Source organism: Lepidochelys kempii, chromosome 4, assembly GCF_965140285.1.
Source record: "Lepidochelys kempii isolate rLepKem1 chromosome 4, rLepKem1.hap1, whole genome shotgun sequence".
Classification (NCBI taxonomy): domain Eukaryota; kingdom Metazoa; phylum Chordata; order Testudines; family Cheloniidae; genus Lepidochelys; species Lepidochelys kempii.
In genome coordinates this window covers 115,511,558-115,529,607 of record NC_136383.1, presented here as the reverse complement: position 1 = coordinate 115,529,607, position 18,050 = coordinate 115,511,558, and the positions used below count along the sequence as shown (strand labels likewise).

Here is an 18,050-nt window from a genome sequence, read left to right as displayed (position 1 = left end):
GCTTATTAGCACCGTAGTGTCCAGGAAGTGGATCTCTTGTGTGGACTTGTCCAGGCTGAGGTTGATGGTGGAATGGAATGGTAGTAGGTAGTGTCTACAGTGGCACACATTTTCAGTGCAGACATATCCCGAGAAAAAGAACTGGACAACTATAACACACTGTAATAGCACCACCTGGTGACACCTGCCATAACAATATTGTATATAAGAAAACATTGCATGAAAGGTCTACACTTACAAGTTTTGCAGACATACCTATGTAGTTAGAGTTATGATTTTTTTTACGACACTTATACTGGCAAAAGCCCTAGTGTAGATGCAGTTATACCAACAAAAAAGCGCTTTTGCCAAATACAGCTTGTTTCATTCACTGAACCAGAAAAAGAGATACTGGCAAAAGCACTTTTGTGACCATATAACTGCATCTGTATTAGGAGGGTTTGGCCAGTATTGCTATACTGGAAAATTCGTGTGTGTGACCAAGGCTTTAAATTAGTGTTGGCTTGTAATGGCTAAGTGTTTCCTTTACTGTATACAAAATGTTTATTCTAAGAAACAAAAAGTGAATGCTAAACATAAGACCAAACTATGCTCTTGGATACATACAGAGCTGTCATGGAAGTAAATGGGATTAGAGTGCAAAGATCCAAAGACAGATATTGATCTTTTTAGTAAATGCACGAACACTTCCAATTTTTATTTTACATGATTCAATTGAAGAAAAATTATTCCCCAAACCCCAGTCTTGATGGACCTCTACCACTCCTGGAGGGAGTCCTGTTGATATTAGATGGGCTCACCCCTTCCCATCTGACAAACTGGGGCTGTGCAGGGCCTCACTGGAGACTGAAGAGGGGGCTCACCCCCGCCCCCAATGGGACAGTACACGGTTCTCTGAGTGGAGGGGGATAACCCCACACACACACAGAGTAAGGCAGTGGAGAGGTTCACCCCACACACATACACACTGGGGCAGTCCAGAATCTCACTGGGGGTGGAAAGGAAACTCATGCCCCCCCACACACTGAGGCAGTGCAGGGTCTCCCTGGGGGTTCACCCCCCCACATACACACACACTGGGGCAGTGAAAGGTCTCATTGGGGGGTTCATAGAATCATATAATATTAGGGTTGGAAGAGACCTCGGGAGGTCATCTAGTCCAATCCCCTGCTCAAAGCAGGACCAGCACCAACGAAATCATCCCAGCCAAGGCTTTGTCAAGCCAGCCCTTAAAAACCTCTAAGGATGGAGATTCCACCACCTCCCTAGGTAACCCATTCCAGTGCTTTACCACCCTCTTAGTGAAATAGTGTTTCCTAATATCCAACCTAAACCTCCCCCACTGCAACTTGAGAGCATTGCTTCTTGTTCTTTCATCTGCCACCCCTAAGAGCAGTCTAGAGCCATCCTCTTTGGAACTCCCCTTCAGGTAGTTGAAGGCTGCTATCAAATCCCCCCTCACTCTTCTTTTCTGCAAACTAAATAACCCCAGTTCCCTCAGCCTCTCCTCATAAGTGCCCCAGCCCCATATGCCCCAGCCCTCTGATCATTTTTGTTGACCTCTGCTGGACTGTCTCCTATTTGTCCATATCCCTTCTGTAGTGGGGGCCCCAAAACTGGATGCAATACTCCAGGTGCGGCCTCACAAATGTCAAATACAGGGGAATAATCACTTCCCTCGATCTGCTGGCAATGCTCCTACTAATACAGCCCAATATTGGCCTTCTTGGCAACGAGGGCACACTGCTGACTCGTATCCAGTTTCTTGTCCACTGTAATCCCCAGCTCCTTTTCTGCAGAACTGCTGCTTAGCCTGTCGGTCCCCAGCCTGTAGCGGTGCCTGGGATTCTTCCGTCCTAGGTGCAGGACTCTGTATGTGTCTTTGTTGAATCTCATCAGATTTCTTTTGGCCCAATCCTCTCATTTGTCTAGGTCACTCTGGACCCTATGCCTACCCTCCAGCATATCTACCTCTCCTCCCAGTTTAGTGTCATCTGCAAACCTGCTGAGGGTGCAATTAATCCCATCATCCAGATCATTGATAAAGATGTTGAACAAAACCAGCCCCAGGACTGACCCCTAGGGCACTCCGCTTGATACTGGCTGCCAATGAGACATCAAGCCATTGATCACTACCCGTTGAGCCCGACGATCTAGCCAGCTTTCTATCCACCTTATAGTCAATTCATCCAATCCATACTTCTTTAACTTGCTGGCAAGAATACTGTGGGAGACCATATCAAAAGCTTTGCTAAAGTAAAGATATATCACTATGTTGCCTCCCTTATTCAATAAGGGTCCCACACTTATCCCTGACCTTCTTCTTGTTGCTAACATACCTGTAGAAACCCTTCTTGATACCCTTCAAATCCCTTGATAGCTGCAACTCCAATTGTGCCTTGACCTTCCTGATTACACCCCTGCATGCTCTAGCAATATTTTTATACTCCTCCATAACTGTGGCAGTGCAGGGTCTCCTTGGGAGTCGTCCCCCCCACACACACACACTGGGGCAGTGCAGGGTCTCCTTGGGGGCTCACCCACACACACACACACACTGGGGCAGTGCAGGGTCTCCCTGGGGGCTCACCCCCCCACACACACACACATTGGGGCAGTGCAGGGTCTCCCTGGGGACTCACCCCCCCCACACACACACTGGGGCAGTGCAGGGTCTCCCTGGGGACTCACCCCCCATACACACATACTGGGGCAGTGCAGGGTCTCCCTGGGGGCTCACCCCCCCCACACACACACACTGGGGCAGTGCAGGGTCTCCCTGGGGGCTCACCCCCCACACACACACACACTGGGGCAGTGCAGGGTCTCCCTGGGGGCTCACCCCCCCCACACACACACACATTGGGGCAGTGCAGGGTCTCCCTGGGGACTCACCCCCCCCCACACACACACATTGGGGCAGTGCAGGGTCTCCCTGGGGGCTCACCCCCCCCCACACACACATACTGGGGCAGTGCAGGGTCTCCCTGGGGGCTCACCCCCACACACACACACTGGGGCAGTGCAGGGTCTCCCTGGGGGCCGGGGGGGGTCTCATGCTGGGACTAGGGCTGCCTCTGGCGTCTCCCCCCTGGCGCGGCGCCGGGGCCGGCCGGATAAGGCGGCGGAACCCCGCGCGGCGGGCCGAGTTGCGCGGGGAGGACTGTGCGCAGGGACCGGGGCCGGTCTGGCTGGTTGGCAGCCGGTGGCCGCGGGCCGGGCCGGCGGGAGCGGAGCGCCATGGCCGTGGACATCACGCTGCTGTTCAAAGCCAGCGTGAAGACGGTGAAGACCCGGAACAAGGCGCTGGGGGTCCCGGCCGGCGAGAGCCCCAGGGACGAGCTGCTCAAGCGGGGCAGCCAGCGGCCCAAGAGCGACTTCTCCTGCCGGGCCCGCGAGGTGGTGAGTGCGGGGGCCGGCGTCGGGACTGCCCCGGGGAGGGGACCCAGGCGTCCGGGGGGGGGGGTGTAATAGTAGTCACAGCCAACCGCCCCGTCTGCACAGGCGCCTCTCCGCGAGCCCCCAGCCCCCCTCCGCAGCTCCAGGTGACCCGCAGATGAGTGCCGTGCAGCGATGGGCTGGGGGGGGGGGGGGCTCCCTTCTCCTTCTCCTTCTCCTCCTTTTACTTCGTGCACTTGGCAACCCCCGCGCCCGCCCGGGCGCTGTCTCTCTTTCCCCGCTGTAACCCCCTCGTCCTGCCAGCTGCGGTGCCCGCCGAGTCCCTGGCTGGCGGCAGGGCTCTGCCCTCGCGGGTCAGAGGGCAGGCTGCGGCCTTTAGGAGGAGGCTTTTAAAAGGCTCCGTTCCCACGAAGACCCAGCTGCTGGCCGGGCGCTTCTGAAGAAGTCTGCCCGGTGGCCGTTGACTTTCTGTGGTTTGTGTGGGACTTTCACGCAAGAAGACGAGAGAAAGAAAACCTTAGAATAAATAAAATAATAGCAAACAGTATCCTTGTAAAACGCTCAGCAATTGGTGTGGGGACTCAGGAGAACCTAAAACTGCTCTCAACGCTTAAAAAAAAAAAAAAAAAGACTAGTTTCCAGGTTGACATTATCGCTTTAAAACTAACCCCTCCCCCAAGTGAGTTGGCAGATCCTTAGTAAGGCATGCATATTGCTTATAATAATGACACGTAGTACAGTCTCTGGTGATGTTATATAGCCTCTAGTCTGTACTCATTTGCGCTGATTCTGTTGCCTGCAAGGACCAAAATTTCCAAAAACACCAAGTCATCTCCCTTTCTATAGCCCCTGCTCCTGCAAACATTTATGCATGAGTGTAAATGTACTCATATGAATAGTGGCATAGGAGTTACTAGAACTACTCACATGAATAAACTTAAGTATGTGCATAATTAATTTTCCAGAATTGGGGCCATAGACACTGTCAGTGGTTTTCTTGACCGCTACTCATGCAGAGCTGAGTTGCAGATTTATGTATATGTTCTGTGTGCAGGTAAATGTTACACACCATACAGGTATAGCGTCATAACCATGTGATAAATTGTATTCACCATGAACCTCTTGACAACCTTACCTGCCTTCTGTTCATTAATCTCCCTCTTTGGGTTTTAGTCTATAATTCCAACCATCTTTAAAAGCTTGAACAGCTTTAATGAATTGCCACTTTTTAAAATCAACAACCAGAGAAATGTTTGTTTCTGGAGTTGCAGTTTTTAAAAAAGATATTTAATAGGCTCAATTCAATCCTGGTTTAAATATTGAAGTCAGTGGAGTTGTACCTGCATACACTAGAGGTGAAGTGACCTGATATATATAAATGAAATATATAACCTGCAGTTACTGGAAACAAAAATATATATATTAGAGAGAAAATGTATTATTAAGAAATAAAAATGTTGTGGCACTTTTGCTGGAAGGTATCTGCAGAGTTTTTGCACTTTTTGGCATAATGTCACAGGAATATTTTACTTTTGACAGTATCAGTGATTTGCAGAAGAATGGATTTAGAGGTGGGAGTGAGAAAGTCTCTGAAATAAATATTTTTGTTAAAAATAGTAATGATCTTTCTATCTAGTTTTTTTTTATAAACTGAGCTTTTACAGTCTAGCATAGGTAGAAATATTCTTAAATTAAAATCCCATTTAAAGACTATTTTGTTAGTTTAAGATAATTGATAAAATTGTGGTGGTAATTTGACTTTATCAAAACTGGAAGCTTGTCTCCAGGAAATCTCTCATCTTAAATCACTTAAAACTGTGAAAATTCCTTCCTGACCCCAAATATGGCGATCAGCTAAATCCTGAGCATGTGGGCAAGACTCACCAGCCAGACATCCAGGCAAGAATTCTCTGTAGTAACTTAGATCCCACCCCATCTAACATCCTTTTCTCTCTCGCAATTACCTCTGTTCAGCCTCTTTGACTCTGTGGTGCAGTGCAGTCCTCTAGTGTGGCTTGTTGCTACTGCATCTTCCCAGCTTGGGGTGTCAATGATGAAAGTTTTCAAGTCCCTCTTGCAAATGTCTTTGAACCTGAGGCTAGGTCTGTGCAGTGACCTTGGGGCATCTGCAAGTTCTCCATACAGGAGATCCTTTTGCAGTATGTCAGTCATCAATCCGGCACAGATGAACAAGCTCATGGAGTTGTCATGTGTTTGCAAATTAGACTTGGTAATTTTTGCTTTCGCAAGTTCTTTGGAGTCATGAGTTTTGATATTTAAAGTATGTGAAAGGTGTTTAGCCTTCTTTTGTGCCTGCTGTAGGTGGTCCAGATCTTGCCATCATACAGAAACATGCTCAGAATGCATGTCTGGTAGACCCATATCTTGATGATCAATGTTGGTTTCCTTTTATTCCACATATACTTGATCAGTTGGTCGAATGTAGTAGCTGCCTTTCTGATATGAGCAGTAAGCTCATTGTCAAAAGAGAAGTTATCCGATGCAGTTGGTCCTAGATAACAGAACTTGTGCAGAACTTCTAGAGTGGTGCTAGTTAGTAAAACTTCTGGTGCAGTCAACACATCTTGTACCACAATCATTGTCTTCTTTAGACTGATAGTTAGTTCAGATTAATCTCAGACTTCAGCAGAGCTATTGCAAAGTTGCTGGAGCTTGTTGGGGAATGATGATTAAGGCTCTAAAATTAAGACATCTCTCAAAATACAACACAGAGAAAATTACCAATTGTGTGTGTGTGTTGTAATGATTTGTAAACATAAGGGTAGACTTTGAGTGAAAAAGGCCTTTGAAAACCCATATTTAAAGAAGATTTTAAATAGCTTTGACATTTTGGGGTCCGAGTGCTCTTTAATTGCTCCCCACTCCACCCCACCAGGCATGATAATACACACGTACTGAACTATGATATTGAAAAATAAATATGAAGAATGGCTAAATGGCAAGATTGAGAGCATTGTTAGTTATATTTTTAATCATTTATAATTATGGATAGTAAATGAGTTTAGATGAGGTAACATTTCAGTCAAGGCCTTGATGGCATGAGTGTGGTTTTGCTGGTTCTCTTTTTGTATAGAATTGCTAATTTGCTTAAAACGATGTTATTGCTGACAGGACAAAGGTAACATTGTGTGGAAGGGTTCAGTTTACACAGCAAAGGCTGTGTAAATTGAAGCTTGAGCATGTGTATTGTACAGGTTACTTAAAACAAATGCTTAATGTTGGTTGGGGAAAGGTTTATAAAAATGTAATGAGAAAATGTACAAAAAGATCCAGGTGAACAAGGCCTAAATTGGAGAAACACTGGATCAGAAACTGAAGGAAAGGGGCTGAAATACCAGACCAGAGATCGGAGGTGGCGATGACCGTCATGAAATAGAGGAGAACTTTCTGCAGTGTGGAAACTGGGACTCCCTACCAGTTCTGTTTTATCTGTTTATCATCTGGCATAAATATATGTTCAGTCACCATGAATGATGATAATTCTGTCTGAAATTCTATAAGTAAAGGTGAAAATTGAGTAAGCCTAAATTGGGTGGACTTGTGACTCTGTTTACCACCTTACACTTCCTGGATGGGGATGAGTCCAGGATTTCTTATTGCCACTTCTGGGTCTTTGGGATTGTGACCTAAAGACTTTTGGAGTATTAACAAGGCCTACGAGGTTGTAGGGAGCCCCTAGCTGTGGGATTGGGAAAAAAAAAACAAAACAGGTAAGAAAATAAGTTCTCATTATCATAATGAAGGAATATGTCAAACAGTTTATAATCTCTCACAGAGGGAGATTTGATACAAAAGTCTTAGCCAAGGAAGAACGGTAGGACATAGTTGAAAAGACTTTTAAGAGTAATATTCTGAAAAACAGAAATACAAGAACTTCCATAAAAAGGGATTATGTATTGAAGAATTATATTTAACGGTCTTGTGTGTGGGACAAGTTAAAAGGTGTTAGTCCCGCAAACAGTTAAAAGTACAGATTAAAAAAGGCTGTGGCCAGTGCTCTTCGTGAAAATCAATCACAGTGTTGGGACAGCGAGAAACCAAAAACAACACAGAATATGTGTCGTGAGAAGACAAAATGCGTAGTGATGTGCCCAAATGGAGAGAGTGCTATCAAACTATAGAGAATTTAAGGAAATGTAAGGGCACTGTCACTGTTGCTGCATTTTCCGCATCTGCCTCTTTGGGAAGAGGATAATGATGAGCTTGATTTGTGTTCTTCCCCCTCCTTCACTCTGGTGAACTCTTCTGTTAAAATGTCGGCCACTGGTAATTTTAATTATTATAGATCTCTCAAATAGTTTGTTAAAAAGTTTGTGTTAAGTCATGGAAGAGCAAATATGATGTTGGATTCCTCATACCACCCAGATCCATGAAAACATGTATGTTAAGTTTTTGCTAGAAACAGAGAAAATGGTCAAGTAAAATTGCAGTTTGGACATGTGAGCAGCTTAAACGTGTCAACAGTTTACAATCTGCAATATACAAAGGAAAAACTTCAGGAACGTCACACCCCATTTAAAGAGGAAGGCATGTGTAAAATTAATAGGCTTTTAAAAGAATTCCACTAAATCTATTTGCCTTAACAGTCAAAGAATTAAATTTATTCATGATTTTAAATATGTAAAGTAAGTTAATCTTATCATCTTTGGTTCTAAGTTAAAAAGCTGACAGGCAATGGTGAAAGTCCTATGGCAAGCAGACAACATATGGTTGCACACATATGAGAAAGTAGGGGGGAAAGGCAAACATAAAACTTATAAAGTCCTTTGGGTAAAGTAAAGAATTAAGTATATTAAAAAAATTAATCATTTGTTTAATAGTGTTTCTTTTGTTACAGTCATTCAAGACAAACAGAGTCCTGGATGAACTTCATCTGAAGTGCAGTTACTAACTCAAACATTTTTTTTCTTTTCTTTTAAGAATCAACAGTTGGTCTCAGTCAGCGTATGTCTTTTTTCCCACTGACTAACCCCAATAGCATTTTCTATATTCCTCACTCAGCTTACTATGTTAAATTGTTCATTGTATTTGCTTTGGAAAACTCTGGTTCCACCTGCCTAGCCTTATAGTTTTATATGTTGTATGTTCTGTGTCACGTGACGTTCTTTTTACATTTCTTCTTTTTCCACTTTTTTCCTTTATGCCACTTTTCCCAGTGAGGGTCGTGGCAGTATCATGGAGAGTAGGGAAGACCAGACCTCCCTTTCCTCCACAACAGTTTCCATCTCCTGAGGGATTCTAAAAGTGTTCCCAAGTGTTCCCAGGCCAGATGAGAGAGATAATCTGTCCAGTGTGTCCTGGGTTGGCCTTGGGGCCTCCTCGCAGTGGGACCTGCTCGGTAGAGTTCCAAAGGAAGCCTCTTCGGGGGCATCCTTATCAGGTGCCCGAACTGCCTCGGCTGGCTCCTCTCGATCCGGAGGAGTAGTGGCTCTACTCTGAGGCTCTCCCATATAACCGAGCCCATCACCTTGTCTAGGAGAGTAAGCTCAGCCACCCTGCAGAGAAACTTCATTTCCGCCACTTATACCTGTTATCTTGTCCTTTTCGGTCATTACCCGAAGTTCATGACCATAGGTGAGGATGGGAATGTAGATTGACCTGTAACCTGAGAACTTCATCCAAGAACTCAGCTCCCACTTCACCACCACAGACCAGTACAGTGCCTGCATTAGTGTCGCTGCTGCTCCAATCTACCAGTCAGGCTCCCGCTCGTAATTACCACCACTTGTGAACAAGACCCCTAGATACTCTTCCACTAAGGCAGCTGCTTAAAGCAGCTGCTTCCCCTTCACCTGGCGAGAAGAGTCCACTTTCTTCCGGGAGAGGACCATGATCTCCGATTTGGAGGTGCTGATTCTCATCCCAGCCGCTTCACACTTGACAGCAAAATGTTTGAGTGTGCATCTAAGATCACAGTCTGAAGAAGCAGGGACAACATTATCTGTAAAGAGCAGAGATGCCATCTCCGAGTCCCTGTACCAGATGTACTCCACAGCTTGGCTGCGTCTTGATATCCTGTCCATGAAAATCACGAATGGGAGTTGAGGACGAGTTGCACCCTTGGCGGAGTCCAATGCTCATCTTGAATGAACTTGACTTAATGCCAAGAATACAGACACAACTCGCACTCCAAGAATAGAGGGACCAGATAGTATGCAAACGTGGCATTGGCATCTCAAACTCCTGCAATGCTTCCCACAAGACCTCTCAGGGAATGTGGTCATATGCCTTCTGCAGGCCTACAAAACAAAGGTAGACCGGATTAGCAAACTCCATGACCCCTCAAATATCTTCACGAGAGCAAAGAGCTGGTCTGTTGTTCAACGGCCAGGACGGACTCTGTATTGTTCCTCGTGAAACCGAGGTTCAACTAATGGGCATAGCTTCCTCACCAACATCATGGCATAGGCTTTGCAGGGGAGGCTGAGGAGTGTGATTTCCCCCTATAGTTGGAACACATACTCTGGTCTCCTTTCTTAAAGATTGGGACCCCCTAGTTTGCCAGTCCAGAGGTACTACACCCGCCTTTACTCCGAAGGGAATTGTGTGCCAAAAAATTTAAAAGTATATGCACAATATTTTAAAAATCTGCAAAATTCTGCACATTTTATTTGTCAATAAATAAATGTGGCTCCAGCATGGCAGTGGGGAGCACAGGACACTGGCTGCATTGGGGTGGGAGATCACCCTGAAGCCCCCACCTCGCCCAGTACAGGGACTTGGCAGTGAGGCTGCACCTAACCCTGACACAGTGCAAGGGCTGGGCCTTCCCCAGAAACACCCCAGGGCCCCGTCCCTCTGTGTCATGTGCACCAGGTGTGGGTGGGCAGGCTCAGCTTAGCAGGATCCAAGTGTGGAGGGGATCTAGGTTTGGGGTGGGAGGTTTCTGTGTGGGGCAGTCTGGGTGTGGGCATCTCAGTGGGAGATCTGGATGCACAGGGGCTCATGGGGGGTTCTGGGTGCAGGAGCTATGGGACTCTGCAGGGGATCCAGGTGATGGTGGTTTGGCTCAGCGGCGGGGTCTGGGTGTGGGGAGATGGGGCTTGGCAGGGCGGGCTGGGGGTTCATGGGGGGGTCTGGATGCTGGAGGAGTGGGGCTCAGTGGGGTTCTGGGCTGGGGGGCTTGTCGGAGGGGTCCATGTGTAGGGGTTAGGGTTTGTCAGGGTGAGGGTTCAATGGGCCTGCTTAATGGGAGAGCCCCAGCTGCTGCCGAGGGGACTCTGCATGCCAGGATTCCCCTTCCCCCCCGTGATTCCCCTATCCCCTTTTCTTCTCCATCCCCCTTCCCTCACAATACTCCAGCTGAGGCCTAATTAGTGCAGAGTAGAGTAGAAGAATTACTTCTCATGTCTTGCTTACAACATTCGTGCAAATACATCCCAGAATGAGGTTCGCCTTTTTTGCAACATTGTTATACTGTTGACTCATATTTAGCTTGTGGTCCACTATGACCCCCAGTTCCCTTTCAGTAGTACTCCTTCCTAGGCAGTCATTTCCCATTTTGTATGTGTGCCACTGATTGTTCCTTCGTAAATGGAGTACTTTACATTTGTCCTTATTGAATTTCATCCTATTTACTTCAGACCATGTCTGCAGTTTGTCCAGATCATTTTGAATTTTAATCCTAGCACTTGCAACCCCTCCCAGCTTGGTATCGTCCACAGACTTTATAAGTGTACTCTCTATGCCATTGTCTAAATCATTGATGAAGATATTGAACAGAGCCAGACCCAGAACTGATCCCTGAGGGACCCCACTCATTATGCCCTTCCAGCACGACTGTGAACCACTGATTATCAATACCCCGCATACCCTAGTACAATTCTTATTTCCCAAGTATTAAGGGAAACCCAAAAAAAGGATTAATCGGTTAATTAATCACAATAATGATTAAAACTGGAAATTATAGTAGAGCTAAGGATATAATGTGCAGTGCAATGGGTACATAAACATTCAAGAAGCTTTAAGAGATATCCAAATGGGGAAGATGCCTAGCCTCATCACCAGTGAATATTTGCTGGATTGGTATAGGAATGAAACACAACTAGTCACAGAGATTGTTACCACAGCTAGGTTTCCCAGGATATCAGTGTTACCACTTTACAGAAGATTTTCAAGTTTGTTTTTCATTTTCCCTTCCAATAATTGAAAAGAAGGATGTTTATGAGACAATAGTATATATTCACTTTGTAGGGGTCCTTGAAGACTCCATTTTTAAGGGATGTGTCAGGGTCTCCCAGTTACTAGTAAGACACGTGGACGAAGGAAAACACCAGTATTCCCTCTAATTTTTTACGTCCCTGTGTGGAATGAATTTTGCTAATGGCACCAATATGGAATGATGTGTGACACATCACCTTCATATTGGTGCACATAAAATTCATGTGGTTGGGGGTGTTTTCAGTTTACATGATGATATAATCATTTTTTTAAAAAAGAATTGCCATAATGGGCCAGTGTACGCATCAAGAATATGCTAGACTTCTTTATACAGGTACTGAGTAAGGAGGAAAAGAAAAATTCCCCATCTCAGCGGTTTAGTGTCTGAAATTACACTTTACTACAAATCCATAACAAATGACAGTGTATATGCGTGTCTAACATAGCTTTTAACCACCAACCCACCTGCCGTTCCTGATATATTGCCATTGGTAAAAGACAGTTCTCATTGTCCTGTAGCATTGCAGTGGTGACAGTTTTTCCACTTATTTAAAAAACAAAAATAAAATCATGCATACACTTACAGCAAAGCAGTCTCTTGGACTTGTTATATGGTAAAACCAAATGGCCAAAATGTAGATGCTTTAATCCCATCAGGCTATTCTTTACTGACTTGAAGGGGGTCTGAGAACAACATTTGTGGACATAGTCCCAATATGTAATCAGCAGCAACAACAGGCAGAAATAGAACGCTGCTAGTCTAGCTAATTGGATCTAGATTTCAAACAAGATAGCTGTTACCCATAATATTGCAATAGTTTCATAATGTTTGCAGTGTTGTTGTATCCATGTTAGTCCCAGGATATAGGAGAGAGAAGGTGGGTGAGATAATCTCCTTTATTGGACCAGCTTCTGTGGTGGATGAGACAGAGGACTGGTCTATGCTAGAAAATTAGATCGGTGATTAAGGGAAGCTACTGATATCATAGTGGCATGAGTTCCTTATCACTTTATGTATGTTAATATAGTACTGTATTTGCTAAAAATTCAGGCTTGCTGTAGGATATAATAATTGATGAGGCCTAATCCTGAAAACCTCTGCTCATGAGACTAATTTCATTTAAATCTATGAGAAAATTGAGACAACATCAGAACGGAATCTGTTTCATCATAGTTAATTAGTTTTTCTGTGATGAGATACACCATAAGAACTAGTGCTACAAAATCTCACTCAGAGAGATACTATGGGACAACAAATACTGCCAAAAATGTCAGAATTGAAGTTGTTAGAATCCTTATATATATAATCCTAAACAGATTTACTGTTTAGTTTATAGACTCTAATGGTTACCTAATAATTCCCAAAAGAGAACATATGCCTGAAAATGTAATATATCATATTCTTGGTATTGCAAATTATACTCTTTAGTAGAAATTAATTAATATGACCAATTTTGGACTACAAGTTATTTTCAGTTCACTTTTTTTTTACTGTGGCAATGAGTTAGAGTCTAATAAATTGAGCTCATAGCTGAGGTCATTAGGAAAAAAAGAGATTTATTTCTCCCTCTTCTAACTGTTAAAAAGTTCATTATTTCATAACATATTCCTTGATAATGCTGTGTTTTGTACAGTACTTGTACACAAACTTTTATCTTTTGACTGATTCCAAATTGTAAATTTTTTTCAGCACAATTTAAATGCATCTCTTTCCAGTATGAATGTCAGATTCTGCTTCATAACTGAGGTTGAAAGTGGTGTCCGATTTATTCTCGCCCTGATTTTTTATTTCCATCCCCCCTTGCCCCTTCCCTCCCCCGTTGCATTCCCTCCATTCTTCTTAGAGAAGAATTTTGTCCTAAAATGTTGAGGGAAGCTATGAAGGTCATATTAAAAGTGCTGGAGAAGAAAGAGTGAAAAGCAATAAGAGAAAATGATATAGGAAAGATATTAATGATTTCAGAGTAGAATAAAAAGCTTTAATTCAATCAACTAATGGTCCCCATGTGACTGTTTCTGCCAAATTAATTTAAGAAATAGTGGCAAGTATACATGGTTAGCCTTTGGAGGATGTAGTTATGAGTGTCCTTATTTTTGGGATCTCTTAAATTTCAGTTCAAATTCAGCTACCTTTTTTAAAAAAAAAGAAAGAAAAGTAAACTCCTAACCCCATTGTATAAGTTGTTTTCTCAATATAAAATGACAGGGCTGAAAATTACGGTGATTTCTGGCCCCCCCCCCCCCCCCCCCCGAGTTGCTAGTCATTTTTGCCACTGTGGCTAATCCACCATCCAGTGGCAGTGAAGCATCCAAAAGTATTCCAAGTCTGCCACTCAATATTCTGAGGGCATATGCCCTCTGTGATGGAGGATATTCATTCCTCCCCATCCTCCCATTTCAGTCTTCCAGGGCTAACTTTGATGTCCCTGGGTCACTGATTTTTTTGGATGAGAGGGGGAAGGGGATTTTTTTACTGGGTTTTAACTATGGGAGGAACTCCCTAGGCTCCTGTTGATGGAGTTAGAGCCACTGTAAACTCTTTTCAGCTGCTGGCTAGCAGTTGAATTGGCTTCTCCTCTGAGTTGCAGACTTGACATCTTGCCACAAGTACAGGATAGGTTCAACAGAGGCTCAGTTACAAGCTTCTAGCACATGGTGGATTGGTGAAGAAGGGAGGATTTTGCCTCCTGCTTTCCTCAGCAGCAGGCCACACTTGGGGCAAGGGATGAACCCCAGGAAAAGGGGAAACAGAAAGGAGAGTGGGGGGAGAGCCTCAGAGAGAGTAGAAGGGGAGTGAACTTAAGTGGAGGAACAAAGTGATAGGGAAAGACAGGCACAGAGAGAGAGAGAGAGATGGGGGGAGGACTGGAGATAAAGTGGAATACTGAGTGAGATCCAGAGAGCTAGAGAGAACAGAAGAGGAGGAGAGATAGTTGAACACACAGAGTAGGGAGAGGGACAGAACAAATAGGACAAATGAGAGAGAGAGAAAACGAGGGAGAAAACAGAAAATGGCATGGAGAATGATAGAATGGGTCTGAAATGGGAGGAGAAAAAAGGGAATGAAGAAGGGAAAGCAAGGAAAAACCTAGAGAACTTTTAGGTTAGTGAATTTTGTTTGTTATGCTTTATTTATTTATTATTCTGGCAGATGTTCTGTATCTCTAAATTTTGGGAGTAGGATGGGCCGATCATTTTGACCACTTCTGTTATGTTAATATTGTTGGCAATTTTGGATTCTGCAATTAAAGAACTCATGAAAAAGACAAAAATGAAATTTGAAATTTAGCTGAGCAAATAGAAAACCAGCTTCATTCTTTGGAGAGTTGTCCACTGGGGAGTTTTTTTTCCCCAGATGTTGCTTGCTTTGAGAATACCTCAGCTCTCTTTCTTCTTCAGGAGAGACCTGAATATTCTCATTTCTCCCTTTTCTTATTTTAGAGGGGAGGGGAGGTAGGCCTGAACTTTTATGTGTGTGTATGGCATATGTCCCACATTTTAATTTTATACTATGGTGATGTAAAAAAAGAAAATCATGATGAGGCAGGGAGGGATACCCTATTTGTCTTGGGCATTTCTAGAATGCTGTTCACCATAGTATCTGCTGAATACAGAAGCAGGCCGAAGTGGTTTCCTTTCTCTGACTAACAGAATTTCAGAGAGATCATAGATCTTAGCAACTTTGTGCCGTGAAACTTTTACCATATTATCAGAAATACAATTGTGGTACTGTAGTTTAGGACTCTAGCGTGATTATACATTAAATTTTGTCAGCAACAAAATGGGAGGTTTTTGGTTGCCGTATTTTCTCTCTCAGCACAGGTACAAAGGTAGGTGAGTAGGAAGTACTTAAGATGTGGGCATTCAGAGCTGAAAAACCAAAGAAACTGTATTATGTAAACAAATAGTAATATATATTTGCTGTCAATATGTGCTCAGATTTATGCTGCAGTATCTTTGGAATTGTTTTTATCACCATAATTAGATGCTAGGGTAAAATCTCAATGTCAAGCTGTTTCCTTGTATTTTTTGGCACCTAATGGATTAAAATTCTTTTTGTTTCAGCATTGTTGAAGAGATATTGTATGTCAGTAAAATATTGTGTAATGTTCTTGGTCTTGGGATCTCCATGACTATACCTGTAAAATGTTTTTCAACGTGGAGAATAAGTAGGTTAAGGATTGGAATTACATCTTTAGCAGTTAGAGCAATTAAAGGGTAAAGTTGTGGGGTCGCGGGGGAGTTGTTGCCAACAATTTTTGAAAAATGTTTCTAATAACTAAAATATTACAGTTTAAAATAATTGCTTAGAATGATAAATAGCGGCTACTTTACTGAAGACATAAGTTTCCTGATTTCAGGGCAGTGGTGGCAAACCTTTGTCTGCCAAAAATAACACTTCATAGTTGTCAGGTGCCAACCTTTCCGGTGTTTGTTTGCCCCTTCTCACCCTTTCATTCTGCCTCAGCTTCCATCTTTCCCTTTGTTTGGGGGTAGAACAGCAGTATAGTACAAACACATGTACATCATATACTCAAGTTTAAGTTTCTGCCTTTTGTTCTGTTTACACAAATATTTTGTCTCACATCTTTGAAAAAACAAATACATTTAAAGGTAATCCATCCTCCTCCTAAGTATTATTTTCCTGGTAAATAAAGTCCTCATGATGAAGCCCACAATGGATGAAATTTTTTAAAATGTTTTCACCCAGTTATCTATTTTTAATTTATACTAAGGTGTCATGGAGGCCATATAAGTGCTTAGATGTAGATGAATATGAAAAAATTAACTTGTGCAGAATCAGCACTTGAATCACCATCTGTCAGGTATTTCCTTTTTTGGTTGACTGTTTTTCTCCTGGGGTATTGTGGATTTAATCTGTTTCTGGTATGCAGCTTGACCTATGTCCACACTGCAAAATGGATGGAAGGGAGGCTTGGGCTCAAACTTGGGACAGGGCCTGGGCTTAGTGTGCAGTGTAGCCGTATCCCCCAGAAGCTCTGAGAAAAAGCATATCCGTTAATTAGACAGATTCACTAAAATTAAGAGCAAGGTCTTAATGTTTTGTGGTCACTAAAGAGTTGAAACTCTGATGTAGAAGGCTTTGAGCTGGCTGCCAACTGAATTTCACTACTGTAAAAAAATTTCAAGGTTTTGGAAATTTTGTTATCCTGAATCAGGATGAAAAGCCAAACACTGGACATTTTTTGCAGAAGTGAAATTCTGCAATATTTCATTTTGGAAACACTGAAATATTCCCACTGTGGGAATGTTTTGGTGTTTTCAAAGCAGAATATCCTCCCCAGGGGACTGGAATGCCTGGCTCCATGGCAGCCTGTGAGCTCTGCCTCTGCAGTAGCCCATCAGGTGAACTGACGGAGAGCTCCAACCTCATAGCATCCCACCAGGTGGGCTGCTGAGGAGACAGGGAGGTGGGTGAGTGAGCAAGAAACCAGACAAGTTTCTGTTGGAATTTTTGTAGAAACTGACATGTACCCTGGAAAATCTCAAATTTGAAGAATCAGCATTTTCTGATGGAAAAACGTTCTCTTGGAGAATTTCCAACCACCTCTCATGACACAGTCTCAGAATTTCTGGTTGTTCTCAGACTGGCACTATGTATGCAGAGCTAAGGTTGCTTGAGTAATTGGATTGTGTGTGTATTTGCATACCTTCAAATAGTTTGGAAGATATTGTAAAGTGGAAACTTAACGTGGAATTTCCAAGCTTTCTAGTGTTTCTGTCACTTGAGGAAACTTCAGCATTCTTTTAAGAGGTTTTTTTGGCTGAGCTAAGTGATACATTCCTTCAAACTTAACTCCAGGTTTACAAAGTTTTTGCCTGGGAATTTCTTTCTTTTGTTTTTATTTGATTAGGGGAAGAGTATGAGCAATGGAGGTGAGAGTTGAATAGGTATCTAACAAAACTCTTTGAACTGGAGGTAATATATTATGCAAAGATAGATAAACCTAGCTTACTTTAATTGTAAAAACAAATAACTGAGATAGCAAACTGACATGTGAAATAAAAACGTGATTGTGATGATAACCATTTAAAGATTTGTGGAGAAACAAATATTTATTGAAAATAAAAACCAGGTCTAAAGGCCCTAATGCTGACTTTTGGAAATATAACCATGTTGTGGTATTTGGAATACCCTATGTCCTGTACAGTAGATACTGTTTAAAATTGCTTGGGAACTGGAGCTTGCAATTGTGAGTTTGGAATGTCCTGCGGATAATTAAGTTGTGGTCAGGCTTTAGAAAAATAAAAAGTTCTCGAACTATGATTTTATAAACATGCTACAATAACATTTCTTTATATTTAACAGTTTCTTGTAGAAAGCTGATACTCTCACGAGGCATTGATTAAAGGTAAAACATCAAGAAAGAAAAAATATTAAATTAAAACTTCACTTAGGATGTTGACAGTTGGCTTGTAATATTAAACAGATGTGCGTGTTCTTGGGA

The 18,050-nt window shown here is 43.1% G+C and overlaps 1 protein-coding gene across 5 annotated transcripts in view; it reads left to right on the top strand.

Annotated features, from left to right (window-relative positions):
* The first annotated feature begins 3,160 nt into the window (after positions 1 to 3,160).
* The window catches only part of STX18 (syntaxin 18), a 118,397-nt gene continuing 103,507 nt past the window's right edge, over positions 3,161 to 18,050 (top strand). For 4 of the 5 annotated variants that reach the window (XM_073342518.1, XM_073342517.1, XM_073342516.1 and 1 more), the window contains exon 1: positions 3,161 to 3,402. In XM_073342518.1, coding sequence (XP_073198619.1) covers positions 3,241 to 3,402 — 162 coding nt within the window. In that variant the 5' untranslated portion in view covers positions 3,161 to 3,240. The remainder of the gene's footprint in view (positions 3,403 to 18,050) is intronic. The other variant, XM_073342519.1, reaches the window with a different exon arrangement.